This window comes from Oncorhynchus nerka, linkage group LG9a (genome assembly GCF_034236695.1).
Source record: "Oncorhynchus nerka isolate Pitt River linkage group LG9a, Oner_Uvic_2.0, whole genome shotgun sequence".
Classification (NCBI taxonomy): domain Eukaryota; kingdom Metazoa; phylum Chordata; class Actinopteri; order Salmoniformes; family Salmonidae; genus Oncorhynchus; species Oncorhynchus nerka.
Genome location: NC_088404.1, coordinates 25,705,624 through 25,731,538, shown reverse-complemented (window position 1 = coordinate 25,731,538; position 25,915 = coordinate 25,705,624). Strand labels below are relative to the sequence as shown.

General features: G+C 43.6%; 1 protein-coding gene and 1 long non-coding RNA gene across 3 annotated transcripts in view; one reads left to right on the top strand and one right to left on the bottom strand.

The window, feature by feature from the left end:
- Window positions 1-18,709, bottom strand: part of LOC115134112 (early endosome antigen 1-like) — a 51,076-nt gene extending 32,367 nt beyond the window's left edge. Inside the window, exons 1-9 of the mRNA XM_029667768.2 lie at window positions 18,562-18,709; window positions 13,009-13,086; window positions 12,742-12,854; window positions 7,045-7,099; window positions 6,875-6,940; window positions 6,573-6,612; window positions 4,969-5,073; window positions 3,698-3,819; window positions 1,626-1,781 (exon numbers count right to left, since the gene is read on the bottom strand). Of these exons, the coding sequence (XP_029523628.1) occupies window positions 1,626-1,781; window positions 3,698-3,819; window positions 4,969-5,073; window positions 6,573-6,612; window positions 6,875-6,940; window positions 7,045-7,099; window positions 12,742-12,854; window positions 13,009-13,086; window positions 18,562-18,585 (759 nt within the window). The 5' untranslated portion in view covers window positions 18,586-18,709. The remainder of the gene's footprint in view (window positions 1-1,625; window positions 1,782-3,697; window positions 3,820-4,968; window positions 5,074-6,572; window positions 6,613-6,874; window positions 6,941-7,044; window positions 7,100-12,741; window positions 12,855-13,008; window positions 13,087-18,561) is intronic.
- Window positions 17,804-21,328, top strand: LOC115134113 (uncharacterized). 2 transcript variants are annotated; one of them, XR_003864295.2, is made up of 3 exons: window positions 17,804-17,909; window positions 18,640-18,725; window positions 21,085-21,328. It is a non-coding gene; the product is annotated as an uncharacterized LOC115134113 (long non-coding RNA). The 2 variants fall into 2 exon arrangements; XR_003864294.2 differs by lacking the exon at window positions 17,804-17,909 and adding an exon at window positions 17,919-18,158.
- Window positions 21,329-25,915: the final 4,587 nt, after the last annotated feature.

Below are 25,915 nucleotides of genomic sequence, written 5' to 3'. Positions count from 1 at the left end.
ATTAGGGAGGAGAAATATGGTTAGGGTTTAGTTAGGATTAGGTTAAAAGGGAAAATTGGATTTTGAATGGGAAGCAATTGTTTGGTCCCCACAAGGATAGTAAAACAAATGTGTCCAATTTGTAAGTCGCTCTGGATAAGAGCGTCTGCTAAATGACTTAAATGTAATGTAAATGTGTCTCTCTTCACAGTACATGTTGTGCCGTGTGGTGTTCTATATTTTTTCAGCAGATTTTACCGAGAGCTTGAGTTACCTGATGTGGAAGAGTTCCATGTGGTCAAGGTGCTATGTGTTACTGTTCATTTCCCAGCCTCTGTTCTGGACTTAGGGACTGTGAAGAGGCCCCTGGTGGCATGTCTTGTGGGTTATGTATGGGTGTCTGAGCTGTGTGTTAGCTGTTTGAACACACAGATCGGTGCTTTCAACACATCAATACTTCTCACAAAAGACAGAGATGCATTCAATCTCTCTTCTACTTTAAGCGAAGAGAGATTGACATGCATGTACTAGATATAAGCCATCCGTGTACATTTTAATCTCCTCAAGTTGCTCAATTGATACATTACAACATTTAGATAAGGTTTAGGGCTTTTGATATATTAAGGACTAGCTTATTAGTAGCCACCCACTCTAAAACTGACTACAGCTCTTTGTTAAGGGTTGCAGTGATTTCACTTAATGTGGTAACTGATGTGTATAATGCTGAGTCAGGCTTTAAGGCTAGTGGTAGGTCATTAGTAAAAATAGAACACAGTAAAGGACCAAGAAATCTGCCTTGAAGTATACCACAAATTATAGGTTTCAATTAAAGAAAACCCTCTGTTCTGTTAGATAGGTAGCTCTCAATCCATGATTTGGCAGACGATAAAGCCATCACATGCTTTTTTCAGCAGCTGATTATGATTGATAATGCAAAAAGCTGCACTGAAGTCTAACAAAACAACTCCCAAAATCATATAAGTATGAAGTCTGTTGTTCATTTGTTTACTGTGAAATAGCACTGTATCTGTTCAAACACAATTTCTCCCAAAAATGTACTAAGGGTCGGTAGTAAGCTGATTGGTCAGCTGTTTGAACCAGTAAATGATGCTTTGCTATTCTTGAGTAGCTGAATGACTTTTGCTTCCCTCCAGGCCTGAGGACGCATACTTTCCTGTAGGCTCAGATTGAAGAGAATAGGAGTGGCAATACAGTTGGTGCTAGGAGAGGGAAAGCCAGTGGAATTTCTAATCAGTGTTTACGACCAGGCAAAGGTTGTAGAATGAGAGTAAAGGCCGTCTGTTTTATTTAGAAATGGTTCAAAATCACAACTTCATATCCACTTGGACACCCCTTTTATGATGTATAGAATGTGATAAACAATTGTGAAAGGGCATATAAAACATTTCCTTTTTAATTCACAGAGGTTCCTGACTGTATGACAGTGTGTATGTGTGTGTTTAAACATTATTAGAAGCATGTTTACCAGTCTCCCTTGTGCAAGAACAGGAGCTAATCACTAGTTGACTAGCTGCCCTAAACCTTTGGGCTTGCCTTGCACTGAGGGATAGTGAAGATACTAGCAGTACATACTGGACCAGTAACATAAAACTAAACCAAGATGGGCCATTACCCTGCAGCCTTACCTCTGAGGTGGTGTGGTCAGCCTGCAGCTGCTCATATTGGCTCTTGAGGCGTGCCGACTCCTCCTCCCTCTCGCGTGTCATGTTGTCCATCAATGTCTGCACCTGGATCAGCTCCTTCTGCAGTACCTCCATGTCCTCAACTCCCGGCCGCTGCAGCTAGGGGGCAGTAGAGAGATCAGTGGTTAGGGCAGAAGGGCAGACATTGGGGCATCAAAGAGGGGTTAGGAGTTACTGGACCACTTTAGGGTTAGGATGTAGGTTTGGGGTGAAAATAGAAAAAGGAAAGTGGGGAATTTAAGTGTTAATGGCAGTATAGAGTTCATAACGTCATAAGAGCCCTTTTCTTAAATAACAATTTGTTCATAACTGACTGGCCTTGTTAAATAAAGGTTACATTCTGCCCACTCCTCTGACATAGAAATGAATGACATAAATTAAAACGATATGACTTATCTAGGTAGAGATGGTAACCCCAGAAATCCCGGTCCTGAATAGTTCCTCCCTCAAGACTAGTTCCACTTCCTTCTTCATAAAATACATGGTTATATACTTTACTTTGTTAAGACAACTCTAGTCCGCTCTCAAAAAATAATTATTATCCATGAAAGTGAAGAAATGACCCCATTAGGGGTGAACATCTATGAAGGCTCCAGGATATCCGAACAGACAACAACAAATTGGCTTAATTTCAGTTCGTTAGCTTTATCCGTGACTGTTCTCTTTGTTGACAAATGGTTCTCGGAAACTCCCAACATCCAATATGATAACTAACAGGAGTGTGAACATCGAAAAGTAAAAACTGTTAAATGAAATTGGGATCAGAAAAAAAAGAAAAGTTTTAATTACGGTGCAGTGATCACAAAACCTTTTCCATGTTATAGCCTAACTAAACAATAGACTTTAAAGGCCTGGGGAAAGTTGTGTCATTTAAATGTAAACAGCATAGTGGGTCAATTTCTAAGAGCAACAACTAAGAGTGTTGAAGCATGAGGCTCTGTTGCCCTGGCTACCATGCTGTGAACAGCGTGAAGCGAGCCCATGCAAACACGCAGATACAGAGTGTGACTGTGTGAGAGCAAAGTGTTGCATCTCGCTCATTTCAATTTCCTAGCCTATTCATTGAAGTTGCGAGACATTGCACGCCAAGAAATTGCAAGAAATAGCATTCCATTGCGAGATACCACTTTTGATTGCCAATAGACAGGCCTAATGCAAGGTTGACTCCGTCTGCCTGGTGGCCGACCTGCCTATACTGTGCCCCTCCCCTCTTTCTCCGTCCCTTGCTAGCTTGCTATGAAAGAAGCATTTCTGAGTGTCAAGATTAGATTCTGCTAGGAATCGGCTCCTAAGATTCAGTATCTTTGGAATAGAGGATACTGATTAGTTGCCGATTCCTAGCAGAATCTAATCTTGACACTCAGAAATGGGAGTTGACCTGCAAGAAGTCGAGGAATTTATTCGCTGGTAGACGTCATTGTCGTTAACAGTTGGAAAAACGGCAGAGAAAGACAAGTGTCAGCAGCGAAGTCCTGTACGGCAATACTTTGAGAAATGAGAAGGAAATGAATGCTTTGCAGGGTGGAATTGAGTTACAGCAATGGTAGTACAGGTGAAATGCTAAACCATCTGAAAAGGGACGCCCTGTGAGACCTAAACCGTTGCTGGTAGGAGTGCAGCTGCATTGTGAATTCACATGGAATTGTATGAATTTTTCTTTATTGCTTTAATGGAAAACCGATACATTTAATTTCAAACATTAAAGAAAAAAAATATCATTTTGTCACATCCCTATTTACCAACAGGTAATGAGTAAGAGGTGAAAATAAAACCTGTGAAAAAGTTATCTGGGAGTAAAATATAGGCTACATGCAAATTACTATCAGTGCTCATCAATGAACGTATACTTATTCTCAAATATTGTACAACAGTGTGTTAATATTTTAGTGCACTGTGACATGTCCATAGCTGTACCTTATGTATAGAAAGTGTCCTACATGTATGTGTGCACGCGTATATGCATGACTGTGTGTGTGTGTATGCTTGTCTGCGTGTATACAGTCTCTGTCAGTTACCAGTTCTGTGTGTAGCCGGTCCTTGTCCTGCCTCTCTCTCTGCAGCTCCTGGATCAGGTTGGCCAGCCTCTGGTCTGCAGCCTCCCTCAGGCTCTTTTCCTCATCATAACGAGACTTGATGTCTGTCAGGGTCACCAACATACCCATGTTATATTGAATATCCCTTCACAGAACAAAGTATAACATCACCATTTATCTTCCATCCTAACCCTAACCTCTGAGCTAGTCACTGTACAATACCTGCCTATGGAACATTACACAGTGTATAGTGACATTAAAATGGTTGTTTAATCAAAGCTGCTTTAGATGAGCTAAATGAACTACAGTAAGCTCCAAAAGTACTGGGACAGTGACATGTTTTGGTATTTTGGCTCTATACTGCACTGTCAGCTTTAAATTTTAGGGTATTTTCATCCATATAATTTCGAAATTACAGTACTTTTGTGCATAGCCCCCCCCATTTTAGGGCACCAAAAGTATTGGGACAAATTCACTTACATGTGTATTAATGGTTACATCAAGTTTGTGACTCTACAAACTTGTTGGATGCATTTTCTGTTTGTTTTGGTTGTGTTTCAGATTATTTTGTGCCCAATAGAAATTAAAATGGTAAATAATGTATTGTGTCATTTGATAATGACGAGTGAGAAAGTTAGACGTACATATATATCATACCCAAGACTTGCTAACCTCTCACCATTACAATAACAGGTAGGTTAGCATTTTGTATCCGTAATCATGGTAGCATCCACATTAACGTAGATGCATATAAAATATATTCTATTCTTATTTACAATAAAAGTGACAATTACATTATTTACCATGAATTTCAATAGGGCACAAAATCTGAAACACAACCAAAACAAACAGCAAATGCATCCAACAACTTTGTAGTCACAAGTTTGATGTAATCATTGCAAAAACTGCTGTACTTTCTAAACAGTTCACCCGATATGGATGAAAATACCCTCAAATTAAAGGTGACCGTCTGCACTTTAACCTCTTCGTCATTGTATCATTTCAAATCTAAAGTGCTGGAGTACGGCGCCAAAACAACAAAAAATGAGTCACTGTCCCAATACTTTTGGAGCTCACTGTATATCTCAGACTCCACTGAACACAACACAATATATTCACAATATGACCCAGATACGAAGAGTGGAGAATAATATCCAATATGGTTTCTAACAGAGCAGCCAGCAGCACACATAGTGCTCCCAGTCACACAGACTCTGGATTTAAAGATAGCTGCCAGGCTGCCACACACTAACCCACTATCTCTGTGGCCAGCTGGGCAGCCTTCTGCTCAAACAGGTCTTTCATCTGCTTGATGTTGAACTTCTCCGTCTCCGCCTGGTTCAGCTTAACCGCCAGGGCTGCACAGAGAAACGGAAAGGAATGAGCAACAATAAGAAAAGAATTCAAGAACTGGGTCATGATCATTTGAGCATACCATAAAACATTGTGCAAGGGAAAATGAAAACAAACATTTCTTATTGGACGATTACATATAAACTCAGCAAAAAAAGAAACATCCTCTCACTGTCAACTGCATTTATTTTCAGGAATCTTAAAATGTGTAAATATTTGTATGAACGTAACAAGATTCAACAACTGAGACAAACTGAACAAGTTCCACAGACATGTGACTAACAGAAATTGGATAAGGTGTCCCTGAACAAAGGGGGGGGGGTCAAAATCAAAAGTAACAGTCACTATCTGGTGTGGGCATCAGCTGCATTAAGTACTGCAGTGCATCACCCCCTCAAGGACTGCACCAGATTTGCCAGGTCTTGCTGGGAGATGTTACCCCACTCTTCCACCAAGGCACCTGCAAGTTCCCAGACATTTCTGGGGGGAATGGCCCTTGCCCTCACCCTCCGATCCAACAGGTCCCAGACGTGCTCAATGCGATTGAGATGCGGGCTCTTCGCTGGCCATGGCAAAACAGACATTCCACCTTGCAGGAAATCACGCACAGAACGAGCAGTATGGCTGGTGGCATTGTCATGCTAGAGGGTCATATTGTTATAAAAAAAGGCAAATCCGACCATCACCCCTGGTGAGACAAAACCCTGACTTGTCAGTGAAGAGCACGTTTTGCCAGTCCTGTCTACTCCAGAGACGGAGGGTTTGCGCCCATAGGCGACGTTGTTGCTGGTGATGTCTGGTGAGGACCTGCCTTACAATAGGCCTACAAGTCCAGCCTCTGTCTATTGCAGACAGTCTGAGCACTGATGGAGGGATTGTGCTTTCCTGGTGTAACTCGGGAAGTTGTTGTTGCCATCCTGTACCTGTCCCGCAGGTGTGATGTTCGGATGTACCGATCCTATGCAAGTGTTGTTACACGTGGTCTGCCACTGCGAGGACGATCAGCTGTCCGTCCTGTCTCCCTGTAGCACTGTCTTAGGCGTCTCACAGTACGGACATTGCAATGTATTGCCCTGGCCACATCTGCAGTCCTCATGGCTCCTTGCAGCATGCCTAAGGCACATTCAAGCGGAGGAGCAGGGACCCTGGGCATCTTTCTTTTGGTGTTTTTCAGAGTCAGTAGAAAAGCCTCTTTAATGTCCTAAGTTTTCATAACTGTAACCTTAATTGCCTACTGTCTATAAGATGTTAGTGTCTTAATGACCATTCCACAGGTGCATGTTCATTACTTATTTATGGTTCATTACTTGTTAAACCATGAGAAACAGTGTTTAAACCCTTTACAATGAAGATCTGTGAAGTTATTTGGATTTTTACTAATTATCTTTAAAAGACTGGGTCCTGAAAAAGGGAGGTTTCTTTTTTTGCTGAGTTTAGTACTTCTCTGTTTCGGGAAGGTTTTCTTCTGTTTGTGGCTTAATGAACATGATCCTAAATCACTCACCAGAATCCTCTGAGCCTGCCTGGACGTCATTATGTTGACCCTGAAACGAGAGGAACACTGATATGTCCATACCAGCTAAGCAGTGTATCACACAGAAGAACTGGTTAATTGTCAAAATTGATTGTAGTTTGCTATTCTATCATCGGTTGGCTGTTACCGGAGAACCCTTATTTCATGTCAACTCCCTCAGGTATTCTGGTAAGATGAGAGAAGCCATGAAAAATGAATATTCAAATGTTGAATTTCTACGGGAGTGGCTGTAATGAGATATCATTTGATAGTAGACATCTTAGAGGAATTACTTGCTTCAGGTGTCCTTGCACTTTGTCCAGCTCCTTCTTCAGCTCGCCAGAGAACCATCGCTCCTCCTGACAGATACACACGCGTGCGCACACATACGTTACGCAGTGAAGAGCAATAAACCTAAAATTCTCTATCGGCCTAATCTCTCCCCAAAAATGTATGATGGTACCTTGAGCGAGGTCTGCATTTCTTGCAACTCTTGCCGGAGAAGAATAAAGTCTTCCCTGGAGGAGGAAAGGAGAAGGACATTTACCTGAAATGTTTATTATTATTCTGAATGTATACTGGACATTTTGTAATTACAGTACAAGTTCAAAAAGAAGAAAGTAAGGCAATAATGACGATTATGATAGGAGCTACAGTTGAAGTCGGACGTTTACATACACTTAGGTTGGAGTCATTAAAACTTGTTTTTCATCCACTCCACAAATTTCTTGTTAACAAACAATAGTTTGGGCAAGTCAGTTAGGACATCTTCTTTCTGCATGACACAAGTCATTTTTACAACAATTGTTTACAGACAGATAATTTCACTGTATCACAATTCCAGTGTGTCAGAAGATGACAAACACTAAGTTGACTGTGCCTTTAAACAGCTTGGAAAATTCCAGAAAATTATGTCATGGTTTTAGAGGCATCTGATAGGCTAATTGACATCATGAGTCAATTGGAGGTGTACCTGTGGATGTGTTTCAAGGCCTACCTTCAAACTCAGTGCCTCCTTGCTTGACATCATGGGAAAATCAAAAGAAATCAGCCAAGACCTCAGAAAAAGAATTGTAGACCTCCACAAGTCTGGTTCATCCTTTCCAAACACCTGAAGGTACCACGTTCATCTGTACAAACAATAGTACGCAAGTATAACCACCATGGGTCCACGCAGCCAGCACACCGCTCAGGAAGGAGACGCGTTCTGTCTCCTAGATATAAATGGACTTTGGTGCGAAAAGTGAAAATCAATCCCAGAACAACAGCAAAGGACCTGGTGAAGATGCTGGAGGAAACAGGCACAAAAGTACCTATAGCCACAGTAAAACGAGTCCTATATCGACATAACCAGAAAGGCCGCTCAGCAAGGAAGAAGCCACTGCTCCAAAACCACCATAAAAAAGCCAGACTACGGTTTGCAACTGCACATGGGGAGAAAGATCATACTTTTTTGGAGAAATGTCCTCTGGTCTGATGAAACAAAAATAGAACTGTTTGGCCATAATGACCATCGTTATGTTTGGAGGAAAAAGGGAGAGGCTTGTAAGCTGAAGAACACCATCTCAACCTTGAAGCATGGGGGTGGCAGCATCATGTTGTGGGGGTGCTTTGCTGCAGGAGGGACTGACGCACTTCACAAAAGAGATGGCATCATGAGGAAAGAAAATAATGCAGATACATTGAAGCAACATCTCAAGACAGCAGTCAGGAAGTTAAAGCTTTGTCACAAATGGGTCTTCCAAATGGACAATGACCCCAAGCACACTTCCAAAGTTGTGGCAAAATGGCTTAAGGACAACAAAGTCAAGGTATTGGAGTGGCCATCACAAAGTCCTGACCTCAATCCTATAGAACATTTGTAGGCAGAACTGAAAAAGCGTGTGTGAGCAAGGTGGCCTACAAACCTGACTCAGTTACACCAGCTCTGTCAGGAGGAATGGGCCAAAATTCACCCAACTTATTGTGGGAAGCTTGTGGAAGGCTACCCAATACGTTTGACCCAAGTTAAACCATTTAAAGGCAATGCTACCAAATACTAATTGAGTGTATGTAAACTTCTGACCCACTGGGAATGTGATGAAAGAAATAAAAGCTGAAATAAATCATTCTCTCTACTAATATTCTGACATTTCACATTCTTAAAATAAAGTGGTGATCCTAACTGACCTAAGACAGGGACTTTTTACTTGGATTAAATGTCAGAAATTGTGAAAAGCTGAGCTTAAATGTATTTGGCTAAGGTGCATGTAAACTTCTGACTTCAACTGTAAATATATACATGAGCGATAGCCAAACCCCATAGGTAAGATGCAGTAGATGGTATAGAGTACAGTATATACATATGAGATGAGTAGTGTAGGGTATGTAAACATTATATAAAGTGGCATTGTTTAAAGTGACAAGTGATACATTTATTACATCCAATTTTGTATTATTAAAGTGGCTAGAGATTTGAGTCAGTATGTTGGCAGCAGCCACTCAATGTTAGTAATGGCTGTTTAACAGTCTGATGGCCTTGAGATAGACCTGAAAAACAGCTTCTCTCGGTCCCAGCTTTGATGCACCTGTACTGGCCTCGCGGGGTGAACAGGCAGTGGCTCGGGTGGTTGTTGTCCTTGATGATCTTTATGGCCTTCCTGTGACATCGGGTGGTGTAGGTGTCCTGGAGGGCAGGTAGTTTGCCCCCGGTGATGCGTTGTGCAGATCTCACTACCCTCTGGAGAGCCTTACGGCCTGACGGGATGCTCTCAATTGCGCATCTGTAAAAGCTTGTGAGTGTTTTAGGTGACAAGACCAATTTCTTCAGCCTCCTGAGGTTGAAGAGGAGCTGTTGCGCCTTCTTCACCACGCTGTCTGTGTGGGTGGACCATTTCAGTTTGTCCGTGATGTGTATGCAGAGGAACTTAAAACTTTCCACCTTCTCCACTACTGTTCTGTCAATGTGGACAGGGGGGTGCTCCCTCTGCTGTTTCCTGAAGTCCATGATCATCTCCTTTGTTTTGTTGACGTTGAGTGGGAGGTTATTTTCCTGACACCACACTCCGAGGGCCCTCACCTCCTCCCTGTAGGCCGTCTCATCATTGTTGGTAATCAAGCCTACCGCTGTAGGGTCGTCTGCAAACTTGATGATTGAGTTGAAGGCGTGCTTGGCCACGTAGTCATGGGTGAACAGGGAGAACAGGAGAGGGCTGAAAACACACCCTTGTGGGGCCCAAGTGTTGAGGATCAGCTGGGTGGAGATGTTGTTACCTACCCTCACCACCAGGGCGGGTTCAAGACCCGGGGTCTTGAGCTTAGTGAGGAGTTCGTAGTGTACTATGGTGTTAAATGCGGAGCTGTAATTGATGAACAGCATTCTTACATAGGTATTCCTCTTGTCCAGATGGGTTAGGGCAGTGTGATTGCGTCGTCTGTGGACCTATTGGGGCGGTAAGCAAATTTGAGTGGGTCTAGGGTGTCAGGTAAGGTGGAGGTGATATGTTCCTTGACTAGTCTCTCAAAGCACTTCATGATGACGGAAGGGAGTGCTATGGGGCGATAGTCGTTTAGCTCAGTTACCTTAGATTTCTTGGGTACAGGAACAATGGTGGCCCTCTTGAAGCATGTGGGAACAGCAGACTGGGATAGGGATGGATTGGTCTGCGCATGCTCTGAGGTTAGGGATGCCGTCTGGGTCGGCAACTTTGCGAGGGTTAACACGTTTAAAATGTTTTACTCACGTTGGCTGCGGTGAAGGAGAACCTGCAGGTTCTGGTAGCGGGCCGTGTCAGTGACACTGTATTGTCCTCAAAGCGAGCAAAGTTGTTTAGTTTGTCTGGGACGTGACGAGGCTGGTTTTCTTTTTGTAATCCGTGATTGACTGTAGCCCCTGCCACATATGTCTCGTGTCTGAGCCGTTGAATTGCGACTCTACTTTGTCTCTATACTGACGCTTAGCTTGTTTGATTGCCTTGTGGAGGGAATAGCTACACTGTTTGTATTCGGTCATGTTTCCTGTCGCCTTGCCATGATTAAAAGCGAGCTTTCAGTTACTGGCCCAACGCTCTAACCACTAGGTTACCTGCCACCCCAGGTAGCCTAGCCAGGATTTGTTCATAAGATGCTACCTCCAAGATTGATTATATCCACTGTTTCAGAGTAGGAACTGCTGTAATGATACCAACAGAGATCAGTGCAAATTCCTCATTTGTTACATGAGGTAACATGAGGAATTGTTAAACCCAACCAATCCTCCAGATATTTCAAAACATCCTTCCAGAAAGGTAGCACTAATGTACATTGCGTGTGTAAAAATGCGTGTAAAAATTTCCCTGTGTCTTTTTGTCATTTCCAACACAGAGAATTGTTGGTCTTCTTATGAAGCCTTGTTGGGGTCCAATAAAACCTGAGTTACTCCCTGGCTTCCCTTTTTCCTCCCTGAGCTGGACAAGCACTTCAACCAGGTATCATCCTCAATTTCATACTTAAGGTCAATTTGCCATATTGTTCTGAGGTTTTTACAGTCTTTACTCTTCAGATAATAATAAATATTGAGTCAAAAAATGGCTGCTTTATGTTCGGGTAATTCCAAATACGTAGCTATTGGGTTATTTCCTGGATTTTGTTTTTGGTCGGTTAAAACATTCTCTCAATTGTAAATACAGTGGGGAGAACAAGTATTTGATAACCTGCTAAATCGGCAGTGTTTCTTACTTACAAAGCATGTAGAGGTCTGTCATTTTTATCATAGGTACACTTCAAATGTGAGAGACGGAATCTAAAACAAAAATCCAGAAAATCAGTTCCGGTCCTGTTCTTAATAAATCCTACTTGGTCACTATGTATAATATTAGGTAGTGCCTTCTCTAAGCGTATCGCAAGGGTCTTAGTAAGAATCTTGCAATCCACATTAAGGAGGCTGATAGCTCTAAAATTCCCTGGTTCTCTATCCTTCTTAGGAATCAGTGATATCAAAGCCTCATTAAAGGTGTCCGGAAGGGAGCCATTTTAAATGCCTCTTGGTAAACCACTGTCAATACAGGTACAAGAATGTCAATATACTTTTTATAGTATTCTACAAAAATTCCATTCAGACCAGGTGGTTTCCCTGCTTTCATAGATACAGTAAGATGGTGTCTCTAACCTCCTCTTCTGTTATAGTACAGTCCAGGTCCTCTACCTGGCTATCTGATAATCTAGGTAATTATATACCAGACAAAAAATTATCCATATCTGTGGGGCTCGCTGAAAAAGAGGATATATATGAATCTTCATAAAAATGTTGAAACACACTTTGTCACCATTTTACTGCCCTTCTTAATTGCTGGAATGACATTAGAAGTGTTCTGCATTTTTAGTTGTCTTGCTAGTAGCCTGCCTATCTTCTCACTTCCCTTATAAAACCTGGTTCTAAGTCTAAACAGCATATATTCAGCCTTTTTGTTATACATTTAGTCCAACTGAAATGTGAAATGTCTTGCCAAATTGCATCACCGCCTGGTGTGGCAACTGTTCGGCATCTGACCATAAGGCGCTACAGAGGGTAGTGCATACGCCCAGTACATCACTGGTGCCAAGCTTCCTGCCATGCAGGACCTATATACTAGGTGGTGTCAGAGGAAAGATTTTTTTTTAAATAGTCAAAGACTCCAATCACCCAAGTCAGAGACTGTTCTCTCTGCTACCGCACAGCAAGCGGTACCGGAGTCTAGGACCAAAAGGCTTCTTAACAGCTTCTACCCCGAAGCCATAAAATCAATCAAATCAAATGGCCCCCCGGGTTATTTTACATTGATCCCACACACCCCAATTGTTTTTTACACTGCTGCTACTCGCTGTTTATTATCTATGCATAGTCACTTTACCCCTACCTACATTAACAAACTACCACGACTAACCTGTACCCCCGCATATTGACTCGGTACCGGTACCCCCTGTATAAAGCCTCGACATTGTTATTTTATTGTGTTACTTTTTATTATTTGTCTCTTTCTTGAACTGTTGGTTAAGGGCTTGTAAGTAAGTACTCGGTGCATGTGACAAATAGTTTGTTCTGATTTTATGCTTTTGCAGCGGCTAATGCGGATCCTAATAAATACCAAAAATACCAAGAGGACAGGACAACTAAGTATCCTTATAGTGTGCTACAGTAAAGCCAGGAAGAAGACAGTGGTCTTACCGGCCAGGGCCCATGCTGGGGGGCTGGTCTCCTGAATCGTGGTACAGTTCATAGTGCTTAAACAGCTCCTCTGCGGAGTTGTGGGACTTCATGCACTGGGGACAGATGAATCCCTGCACACAGACATAGGCTAGACATGATCAGACTACAGAATACAGGATAGGGATCATGGCCCTACAACTAAAACGTTCAGTGGTACAGTGGTACAGTAGTACAGTGGTACAGTAGTACATCGGGTGAGTTACACAAGTAAGAGACACGTGTTACCTCGGAGGTCTGGTCATTGTTGAGGTCTGCACTGGGCTGGTCTGACTCAGAGTTCTGGGAGCCTCCTTTCCCAGGAGTCTGTGGGAGGGACAGAAGACAAAGGAGGGAGGTGACATAGTCAAATTAAAATGAGTCACAGCAGTGGACATCCTGTTAAGCCATCCATTCGCTGAAATCTACCCAAACAAGTAGCGTAATGGGTATTGAAGAACAGCTCAGTGAGATACATTTTTGACACATCGCCCATAACTGGCTGAGAGACTTCCATTTTTTAACTGTTAATACATTAATTTATGTGGGGCTGCATCACAAGGGAGTGTATCTGAGTCAGACCGAGAGAGCGACAGAGCTAAGCTTTACCTGCACTTGGCACTTCCACTAGTGTCACCTCAGAACACAGAGGGCTGAAACAGAACGCCCCTTAACAGGAGTGCTACTCCTCACACACAAATATGAATGAATCTAGTCTATATCTAAGGAGTCCAAAAGCAAAACTCAAAGCAGTAGGCTAGGCCTACTGGGCTAGATGTGGGCTACTTTCTTACTGTCTGACTGACTAATTGTCAACATTGAGTGTAGAGAAGTAATTCAGTTCACATGATAATGATTAGACAAAAGAAGAAGGCAGTGTAATCTTCAACTATGTATGGAATTTAGGGAATCTTTTTTATTTTTTAAAGATAATATTGAATAAATATCCATTTAGGTTAGCTATGGTGGGTGGGTTTGTGCTATCTCCTGCAGCTCCTTGTGCCACTGCAGAGTCTGTGACCGAATTATTGGACATAATATACTCTACAGGAATATCAAAGTTCCAGTGGGATATCTGCTACTTTTAGAGTTATGATCCAATTTGTAAGAATGAACAGAGTGCATGTAAATTTGTTGTCAAAATGGTCACCATCTGCTGGTGATTTGAAGGATGTGCAATGACAAGTAAATGGGAGAGTTGTGACTGATTAGGCTACATTGCCTACTATGCCAATTTCTCTGCTTAAAAAGTGGGCCATAACTAATAAAAGTAGCAGAGATCACATTTTGTAACTTTGATATGCCCGTAGAGTATATTAAGTTCAACAATATATAGAACAATTTGCCAAATCGCAAACAGTATATTTTCAATATTCATGTTTATATGTTAATTTATGAATATTGAAAAATATAAGACAATTGTTATTGAAAACAAAATACTACTCATATTCCAGAGCAAGTGGTAGAGCTTCATATGACATCATTTTTTTGTGGCACCTACAGATGAAACATTAGGGAGTCTTAATTAAAAATTAATGTATATAATATGCAATTTTTTGTTAAATATTTCTCAAATATGCTTTTAGATATAAATGTAAAACATTTGTCAACAATCCTTCCTCCAAAGGTACATTTAATGGATTACATACATGTCCTGAAAATCATGGTATTAAAAATGCACTATTCCAAAATCGCTCCACCATTTCCTGGTTGCTAATATTTTAATAGTTCGCCTAATTTCAGTTTGTGAGATAAAACAAGCCAGTATAGTGTAGAAATGTGCTATGCTGCCAGGGGTACACCAAATAAAAATGTGATACACCTGCCCTCAAATACACCTCTGCTGTTTTCAACCAAGATCTCAGCGATCACTGCCTCATTGCCTGCATCCCGAATGGATCTGCAGTCAAACGACCACCCCTTATCACTGTCAAACGCTCCCTAAAACACTTCAGCGAGCAGGCCTTTCTAATCGACCTGGCCGGGGTATCCTGGAATGATACTGACCTCATCCCGTCAGTAGAGGATGCCTGAATATAAATAAGCATACTCCATTCAAAAAATGTAGACCCAGGAACAGATATAGCTCTTGGTTCACTCCAGACGTGACTGCCCTCGACCAGCACAAAAACATCCTGTGGCGTACTGCATTAGCATCGAATAGCCCCCGTGATATGCAACTTTTCAGGGAAGTTAGGAACCAATATACACAGGCAGTTAGGAAAGCTAAGCCTAGCTTTTTCAAACAGAAATTTGCATCCTGTAGCACAAAATCAAAAAAGTTCTGGGACACAGTAGAGTCCATGGAGAATAAGAGCACCTTCTCCCAGCTGCCCACTGCACTGAGGCTAGGAAACACTGTTACCACCGATAAATACACTATAATAAAGAATTTCAATAAGCATTTGTCCTCGGCTGGCCATGCTTTCCACCTGGCTATCCCTACCCCGGTCAACTGCCCGGCACCCCCCACAGCAACTCGCCCAAGCCTCCCCCGTTTCTCTTTCACCCAAATCCAGATGGCTGATGTTCTGAAAGAGCTGCAAAATCGGGACCCCTACAAATCACCCAGACTAGACAATCTGGACCCTCTCTTTCTAAAATGATCTGCCGAAATTGTTGTGTTGCAACCCCTATTACTAGCCTGTTCAACCTCTCTTTCGTATCTTCTGAGATCCCCAAAGATTGGAAAGCTGCCGCAATCATCCCCCTCTTCAAAGGTGATGACACTAGACCCAAACTGCTACAGACCTATATCTATCCTACCCTGCCTTTCTAAGGTCTTCAAAATCCAAGTTAACAAACAGATTAACGACCATTTCAAATCCCACCGTACCTTCTCCGCTATGCAATCTGGTTTCAGAGCAGGTCATGGGTGCACCTCACCACATTCTTATCGGCAGACTAAACAGCCTTGGTTTCTCAAATGACTGCCTCACCTGGTTCACCAACTACTTCTCTGATAGAGTTCAGTGTGTCAAATTGAAGGGCCTGTTGTCTGGACCTCTGGCAGTCTAGTTGTACGGCATTGAAGCTCGTCTGGAGGTTAGTTTGTCCGAAGAAGGGCCAGAAGTGTACAGAATGGAGTCATCTGCGTAGAGGTGGATCAGAGAATCACCAGCAGCAAAAGTGACATCATTGATGTATACAGAGAAGCGAGTCGGCCCAAGAATTTAACCCTGTGGCACAGGGGTGATTCTTGGGCCGACTCGCTTCTCTGTATACATCAATGATGTCACTTTTGCTGCTGGTGATTCTCTGATCCACCTCTACGCAGATGACTCCATTCTGTACACTTCTGGCCCTTCTTCAGACAAACTAACCTCCAGACGAGCTTCAATGCCGTACAACTATCCTTCCGTTGCCTCCAACTGCTTTTAAATTCAAGTAAATGCATGCTCTTCAACCGATCGCTGCCCACACCTGCCCGCCCGTCCAGCATCACTACTCTCTTAGAATATGTGGACAACTACAAATACCTAGGTGTCTGGTTAGACTGTAAACTCTCCTTCCAGACTCACATTAAGCATCTCCAATCCAAAATTAAATCTAGAATCGGCTTCCTATTTCGCAACAAAGCCTCCTTCACTCATGCTGCCAAAGATACCCTCGTAAAACTGACCACCCTACCGATCCTTGACTTCGGCGATGTCATTTACAAAATAGCCTTCAATACCCTACTCAATAAATTGGATGCAATCTATCACAGTGCCATCCGTTTTGTCACCAAAGTCTCATATACTACCCACCATTGCGACCTGTACGCTCTCGTTGGCTGGCCCTCGCTTCATACTCGTCGTCAAACACACTGGCTCCAGGTCATCTACAAGTCTCTGCTTGGTAAAGCCCCGACTTATCTCAGCCCCGCCTTTCCTTCCAGTTCTCTGCTGCCAATGACTGGAATGAACTGCAAAAATCAATGAAGCTGGAGACTCATATCTCCCTCACTAGCTTTAAGCACCAGCTGTCAGAGCAACTCACAGAGCACTGCACCTGTACATAGCCCATCTGTAATAGTAATCCAACTACATCATCCCCATACTGTATCTATTTATCTTGCTCCTTTGCACCCCAGTATCTCTACTTGCACATTTACCTTCTGCACATCAATCACGCCAGTGTTTAATTGGTATGTTGTAATTACTTCGCTACCATGGCCTATTTACTCCCTTATCTTACCTCATTTGCACACACTGTATATATAATTTTTCTACTGTATTATTGACTGTGTTTGTTTATTCCATGTGTAACTCTGTGTTGTTGTATGTGTCAAACTGCTTTACTTAATTATTGGCCAGGTCGCAGTTGTAGATGAGAACTTGTTATTATTATTTGTGCCCTGGTCCTATAAGAGCGCTTTGTCACTTCCCACGAGCCGGGTTGTGACAAAAACTCACAGTTATTCTTATGTTCAATAAATGTATTATATAGTGTGTGTGTTGCAGGCTTACAATGATGGCAAAAAAACAGCATTTGAGATTGTGCTGACCCTGGTGCAGCTGGAGGTTGAAAGTTTGAAGGGATACAGGACTATAAAAAGTTTGGGAACCACTTGCGTAGAGGATCATTGTACCATCTAAACATCTGAAATATATTTTCCATTACCAAAAATATTGTATTTTAATTTGTTTGAAGGTGGTGTACAAAAACGAAAGTAAAATATGAAAACTTAACTTAAAAACAGGAAGCACATAGATCTACAACTTCTTAGACTTGCTTTCAATGATAATGACAGTTCTATAACTCACATTTCTATGAGAATGTTGGCAGGTCACCCAAAAATGTACATATTGCAGCTTGAATAATTTGTATCCTGGTTTCAAGAGGAATTATCCATTTCCATAGGGGAAAGGGAAAATCGACCGAATGTGAAATGGAAGTGAAATGCAGGATGTGACAGAATTTAGCAAATGACCGGCCAAAACTGTTATGGTGACTAACAAGTAGGCTAAATATAAATATATGTAATGAATGAATGTGTATCTGTGGTTTAGCATGAACAACGAGCTGTTCACGAACACTGCAACAGGAAGTGTTGGGAAGGGGCTAACTTTTACAACACTCAATAGCTTTGATTTCACCAGTGTACCTAACTATCTCATGTTTTGGTGGCAAGCATGTACAGGACAAATAATTGGCGAAAGAAAGGAGTACGTAAACTGTCAATGTCTTATGACACATAATTTGGCCTTGATTCAGCAGCAGTGCCTGATATTGCCATGTAACGTTATAAGCCATTCATTGCTTGCATGTTTGTTAGCAAGCTAACTAGTTACTTGCATACCGGTAACTTAAAACGAGAAGGTTAACCAAAGATAGTGGTCAAATTAAGAGGTCTCCCTCAAACCGTTTACCAAAAGGTCACAGTTCCAGTCCACTTAATGGGTGTCGTTGGATAGGTAATTGTTCTAAAGTTACCATTTGAGCGAACAAGTTAGCTAGCCATGCCCATGGGCATCTTCCAAAAAGCTTAGCTAGGTAGCTGTAACGTTAGCTACTAGCCTGGCAGTTTACGTAACGTTAGTTAGCTACATTTTAACATTAGCCATAAGCCAAACTGAGCTAGTAAGCACATTGTACCAACCATATATTTATCTCCACGGTACCAACACACTAGCTGTCTACTACTGTTCAAACTGACTGTAGTTTATATACGTGAACATTTGATGCTAGCTAGGCCCGTTTTGTTGTGTCGGCCTGACTGGCTGACAACAGACACAGAGCGCAGGCCTGTGCAACACAAGGAAAGCAACTTGGTATCATATAAACTGTACGCCTGCCGCTTTGATTCTGGAATCTTACCATTTGAAGTATCCGTCTAAGCATGCTCGATATCGATTTATGTTTGACTGTAAAATGAAATACGATTAATGTTCCAAGGGAAAAGTTTACGCCCGTTGTTGGTTCTCGGAACACCTGACCAAGCCCGCTGCTTCTGGGGCGGGGCAGAGCTCAGCCTGAGTGAGGTAAGGGCTACATTCAAGACATTTCATTGTTTTCAAACGTTGGATAGCCGGTGACTTTACTGTATTTCAGAGGGCAACAGAACCCCATCATAGAGATAGTCGGAGGACTAAACTTGGATATAACCCATTTTAGCAAGTACATTGCAGTTGAGGGCTTTCACCATTTTAAAGTATTCAACTGGGTGGGGATTTATTTGGGTTGGGAGCGATCAGCCAATCATCAGATCATTGTCTTCTTCTTCAAATTGGGTGCTATGGTTTGTAAATGTCTTTAAGCTACAGTATATCATTGCCATAGTGGCCAGAATAAATGACACACAAGATTTGGTTCACAACTCCAGCACTGTAAATCACCTATATTAGCTTTACACTTTTTTTCAAACACAAAGGAAGAAGAAAATTGACTACTTTAAAATGGAGCCTCAATGGTGCTGTCACAGACACCATAATGGCACAGATACAAAGATGAGACCTCTTTCCATCTGTATGGGCTCCAGTGACATACTAGTGTGTGCATGCTTTTGTTATAGCCAAGTTCTAACACCTGATTCAATCAATTGATCACAGGCTTTATTTTCAAAGCATCTTTTTTTTCAATTTCAGTAGCAAACATTGGGAGTCAGGATAACAATAGGGAATGTTTAACCCCAAGGAAACGTAACTACAATTTAACTCCCTTGGGGAAGTTTGTCATGGACTAGGATGGTTAGCCCCCTGTTTAATGACCATATGCTTTCTTGAATTTAACCCTCTCAAGAATCTGCTGAGATAAGAGTTGTGGGGCTCCCGAGTGGCGCAGAGGTCTAAGGCACTGCATCTCAGTGCTAGAAGTGTCACTACAGACCCTGTTTCGATTCCAAGCGGTATCACAAGTGGCCGTGATTGGGAGTCCCGTAGTAGTAATGTTACATGAGGGATCCTGGTTATTATCTGTCTGAAAAGCTCAAATATATGAATAAAGTGATCACAAGACATGTTATGGGCTAGTAAGGAAGGCAAATTCAAGTCAGACCAGCCCCTGGTCTATAGAATTTAGGGTGAGAGTGACTTACAATGAGAGAAATGCCTCTGAAGGATGTTTGAAAACTGTGGTATGTCACATTTAACTAATACATTTAATAACACATAAGCTGTAATCATCTACTTGGAGAAACTCAATCATTATTACAAACATAGTTTGCCAGCAGCATACCACTGCTGGCTTGCTTCAGAAGCTAAGCAGGGTTGGTCCTGGTCAGTTCCTGGATGGGAGACCATATGCTGCTGGAAGTGGTGTTGGAGGGCCAGTAGGAGGCACTATTTCCTCTGGTCTAAAAAAATATCCCAATGCCACAGGCCAGTGATTGGGGACACTGCCCTGTGTAGTGCTGTCTTTCAGATGGGACGTTAAACAGGTGTCCTGACTCTCTGAGGTCATTAAAGATTCCATGGCACTTATTGTAAGAGTAGGCTTGTTAACTCCGGTGTCCTGGCTAAATTCTCAATCTGGCCCTCAAATCATCACGGTCACCTAATAATCCCCAGTTTACAATTGGCTCATTCATCCTGTAACTATTCCCCAGATCGTTGCTGCAAATGAGAATGTGTTCTCAGTTAACTTACCTGGTAAAATAACAGATAAATCAAAATAGTCCTGTTTTGATATTGAAATACAGTATCTTTATTTAAGCATGAGAGTGAAGAGCAGAGAACACATTTGTGCATACCAATACAGTAAGTACATTGTGTAACCCTCAACCACTTTGATTGGAAAGATAAAATAATTATAAAATGCTATTTTAACGTCTTTCCTTGGCTTTGTGTAATATCATGGGAGTCGTTGCTTTCAGTTGTCTGACAAAGCCAGAGCTGGTAGGTGACTGCCTCCTTTGCATTTGGTGAGTCGATCATGTCACTATGCTCTTGTTTATGCTATGTCCCATTTAATTTCTTCAAATTCCAATGATCTAGGAGGGAAGAGTGCCCTTGAAAAACCAAACATATTTTTCAATAAAACTGTACATTAAAAATCAAACCAAGTCGTTTTGGCAACATTTGCTAACCATATATTGCATCTTTGTCACATCTGCTCCTGCAAAGCCCTCTATTGCTCATCTTGAATTTGTAAGTCGCTCTGGATAAGAGCGTCTGCTAAATGACTTAAATGTAAATGTTGTGTCTCCTTGATCTGCCGCCATTCCCCAGTACCCCCCCCCCCCTCTCTCTCTCTCTCTCTCTCTCTGTGTGATTGTGTGGGCAGAGTCAGGTGTGCTGCAGTCAGAGCAGTCAATCTACGCGGCTAGCTGTTTGTTACTATTAGATCCTGTTAGCCTGTTGTGCCTGGTTTCCTTGCCTGACGCTGTTTTCCTCTCCACTATAGTTCCGCTCCCTCTGACCCTGGTCCCTGTCTCCAGTTCCACGTCTCGTCATCACTCTACTCTGTCCTGGATTCCCCACTCTACTACTCCCTTGGATTCCCTTCCGGACCTGCTTACCCTGTCCTAACCCCTCTCGCTCCAGCCTCAGCCTCCGTACCTGGTTTTCTGCAACCCACCCAAGCTTCCCCTGGCCTGCACTCCATCTTCCCCCTGTCTTTCAATAAATACCTTGGTTACTTCATCCCAGTCCCCTCGTCTGAGTCTCCTCTTGGGTTCCCATGTTCCACTCCGTGTAATGATCTTCACATACAGTACATTTAAATACTTTTCAAAAGCATCATGGTGTCCTTGATCCGCTCCAGGCACAAGCCCTCTCAAAACTTTTTATTACAATCTTTTTCTCTTCCAGCAAATGTATAGCCTAGTTAAGCAGACTGACCACTGCCGCTCACGTATAGTTTAATTTCACTTGTCAAGTGAAATAAAATGTAAGCCATCACGTGATCAGGCTGGTTCTTTCGGGTTGAAGCGAGCGGTCGCATCTGCACTCGGTCCGCAGGAGACACTGCTAGCTAGCCAACAGCTAGCCAACGTCTACCGAACAGAACTTCCTCACTCAACAACCCGGTCGCATTTCGCTTCGCTCCACAGGTAGTATCACATTTTTCATTTAATTTCATTACAGTACAACGGCTTGATTTGTTTGATCGTAGCTAGCTACATAGCTAGCTACATAGCCGTCTTTGTATCAAAGATAATTGTGTAGTCTAGAGCGATTTCCTAGGTTAGCTAGCCAGCTATTATTTTCTTTTAACGCAACGTAACGTAATCAACACTGCTAGCTAGCCAGCTTTCAGCCCTGAATAGCAGCACAGTAGAAACTATTACACTCAACGGAACGACTTGATTAGTGTAGTGTCAACAACGCAGCCACTGCCAGCTAGCCTACATAGTCAACAACGCAGCCTCTGCCAGCTAGCCTACTTCAGCAGTACTGTATCATTTTAATCATTTTAGTCAATAAGATTCTTGCTACGTAAGCTTAATTTCTGAACACTCGAGACGTGTAGTCCACTTGTCATTCCAATCTCCTTTGCATTAGCGTAGCCTCTTGTGTAGCCTGTCAACTATGTGTCTGTCTATCCCTGTTCTCTCCTCTCTGCACAGACCATACAAACGCTCCCACACCGCGTGGCGCCACCCTAATCTGGTGGTCCCAGCGCGCACGACCCACGTGGAGTTCCAGGTCTCCGGTAGCCTCTGGAACTGCCGATCTGCGGCCAACAAGGCAGAGTTCATCTCAGCCTATGCCTCCCTCCAGTCCCTCGACTTCTTGGCACTGACGGAAACATGGATCACCACAGACAACACTGCTACTCCTACTGCTCTCTCTTCGTCTGCCCACGTGTTCTCGCACACCCCGAGAGCTTCTGGTCAGCGGGGTGGTGGCACCGGGATCCTCATCTCTCCCAAGTGGTTTCATTCTCTCTTTCTCCCCTTACCCATCTGTCTATCGCCTTTTTGAATTCCATGCTGTCACAGTTACCAGCCCTTTCAAGCTTAACATCCTTATCATTTATCGCCCTCCAGGTTCCCTCGGAGAGTTCATCAATGAGCTTGATGTCTTGATAAGCTCCTTTCCTGAGGACGGCTCACCTCTCACAGTTCTGGGCGACTTTAACCTCCCCACGTCTACCTTTGACTCATTCCTCTCTGCCTCCTTCTTTCCACTCATCTCCTCTTTTGACCTCACCCTCTCACCTTCCCCCTACTCACAAGGCAGGAAATACGCTCGACCTCATCTTTACTAGATGCTGTTCTTCCACTAACCTCATTGCAACTCCCCTCCAAGTCTCCGACCACTACCTTGTATCCTTTTCCCTCTCGCTCTCATCCAACACTTCCCACACTGCCCCTACTCGGATGGTATCGCGCCGTCCCAACCTTCGCTCTCTCTCCCCGCTACTCTCTCCTCTTCCATCCTATCATCTCTTCCCTCTGCTCAAACCTTCTCCAACCTATCTCCTGATTCTGCCTCCTCAACCCTCCTCTCCTCCCTTTCTGCATCCTTTGACTCTCTATGTCCCCTATCCTCCAGGCCGGCTCGGTCCTCCCCTCCCGCTCCGTGGCTCGACGACTCATTGCGAGCTCACAGAACAGGGCTCCGGGCAGCCGAGCGGAAATGGAGGAAAACTCGCCTCTCCCTGCGGACCTGGCATCCTTTCACTCCCTCCTCTCTACATTTTCCTCTTTCTCTCTGCTGCTAAAGCCACTTTCTACCACTCTAAATTCCAAGCATCTGCCTCTAACCCTAGGAAGCTCTTTGCCACCTTCTCCTCCCTCCTGAATCCTCCTCCCCTCCCCCTCCTCCCCTCTCTGCAGATGACTTCGTCAACCATTTTGAAAAGAAGGTCGACGACATCCGATCCTCGTTTGCTAAGTCAAACGACACCGCTGGTTCTGCTCACACTGCCCTACCCTGTGCTCTGACCTCTTTCTCCCCTCTCTCTCCAGATGAAATCTCGCGTCTTGTGATGGCCGGCCGCCCAACAACCTGCCCGTGTTGACCCTATCCCCTCCTCTCTTCTCCAGACCATTTCCGGAGACCTTCTCCTTACCTCACCTCGCTCATCAACTCATCCCTGACCGCTGGCTACGTCCCTTCCGTCTTCAAGAGAGCGAGAGTTGCACCCCTTCTGAAAAAACCTACACTCGATCCCTCCGATGTCAACAACTACAGACCAGTATCCCTTCTTTCTTTTCTCTCCAAAACTCTTGAACGTGCCGTCCTTGGCCAGCTCTCCGCTATCTCTCTCAGAATGACCTTCTTGATCCAAATCAGTCAGGTTTCAAGACTAGTCATTCAACTGAGACTGCTCTTCTCTGTATCACGGAGGCACTCCGCACTGCTAAAGCTAACTCTCTCTCCTCTGCTCTCATCCTTCTAGACCTATCGGCTGCCTTCGATACTGTGAACCATCAGATCCTCCTCTCCACCCTCTCCGAGTTGGGCATCTCGGCGCGTGCCCACGCATGGATTGCGTCCTACCTGACAGGTCGCTCCTACCAGGTGGCGTGGCGAGAATCCGTCTCCACACCACGTGCTCTCACCACTGGTGTCCCCCAGGGCTCTGTTCTAGGCCCTCTCCTATTCTCGCTATACACCAAGTCACTTGGCTCTGTCATAACCTCACATGGTCTCTCCTATCATTGCTATGCAGAACACAATTAATCTTCTCCTTTCCCCTTCTGATGACCAGGTGGCGAATCGCATCTCTGCATGTCTGGCAGACATATCAGTGTGGATGACGGATCACCACCTCAAGCTGAACCTCGGCAAGACGGAGGTGCTCTTCCTCCCGGGGAAGGACTGCCCGTTCCATGATCTCGCCATCACGGTTGACAACTCCATTGTGTCCTCCTCCCAGAGCACTAAGAACCTTGGCGTGATCCTGGACAACACCCTGTCGTTCTCAACTAACATCAAGGCGGTGGCCCGTTCCTGTAGGTTCATGCTCTACAACATCCCAGAGTACGACCCTGCCTCACACAGGAAGCGGCGCAGGTCCTAATCCAGGCACTTGTCATCTCCCGTCTGGATTACTGCAGACTCGCTGTTGGCTGGGCTCCCTGCCTGTGCCATTAAACCCCTACAACTCATCCAGAACGCCCGCAGCCCGTCTGGTGTTCAACCTTCCCAAGTTCTCTCACGTCACCCCGCTCCTCCGCTCTCTCCACTGGCTTCCAGTTGAAGCTCGCATCCGCTACAAGACCATGGTGCTTGCCTACGGAGCTGTGAGGGGAACGGCCCTCAGTACCTCCAGGCTCTGATCAGGCCCTACACCCAAACAAGGGCACTGCGTTCATCCACCTCTGGCCTGCTCGCCTCCCTACCACTGAGGAAATACAGTTCCCGCTCAGCCCAGTCAAAACTGTTCGCTGCTCTGGCCCCCATGGTGGAACAAACTCCCTCACGACGCCAGGACAGCGGAGTCAATCACCACCTTCCGGAGACACCTGAAACCCCACCTCTTTAAGGAATACCTAGGATAGGATAAAGTAATCCCTCTCACCCCCTTAAAAGATTTAGATGCACTACTGTTCCACTGGATGTCATAAGGTGAATGCACCAATTTGTAAGTCGCTCTGGATAAGAGCGTCTGCTAAATGACTTAAATGTTAAATGTAATGCAAGCGAAAGTATCTGTGCTAAAAGTATCTGTTTTCCCTCCCAGTGTACACATGCAAAGTCTATGAATGACACACAATACACAGGTTACTATGGTTGTAAAGGCACTTGATAGGACTCCACATTCCTAGCTTTAGATATAACTGATCCACATATTATGGTTCTTGATTCTGTGTTCCTAAAATACGTGTAAGTCATCGGCCTTTATGCTTTCACTGATCAATCATGTTGGCCCACACAGCAACAACAACTTAAATACGCTTAAGTTATGTCATAGCCCTCCCAGGTAAATATAAATGTAACTTGTAACATTTCTCACATAAAAATATCCTTAGGTTATATCTAAAAATACATTTGTACAAACTCTTTGTTCTTGTGTAATACTATGTGGTTGTAGAGAAGTGAACATCGTCTTTGGTTCATTGAATTATCATGTTTCTAGGCCAAGGCTCCTCTTTCAAACTCACTATGTAAACTAGCAAACAGCTAGTAAAGATAATATGATACTACTTATTACTATACAACAATATTAGGCTTAGTTGTGGTCAATTTGCAGTGTACAAATTATAGGAGGTTGTCTGAGGCACCGGCTCCTCCATCAGCCACAATGGGTTTGGTGGCTGGCTCGAGGCGCAAAAACTGCC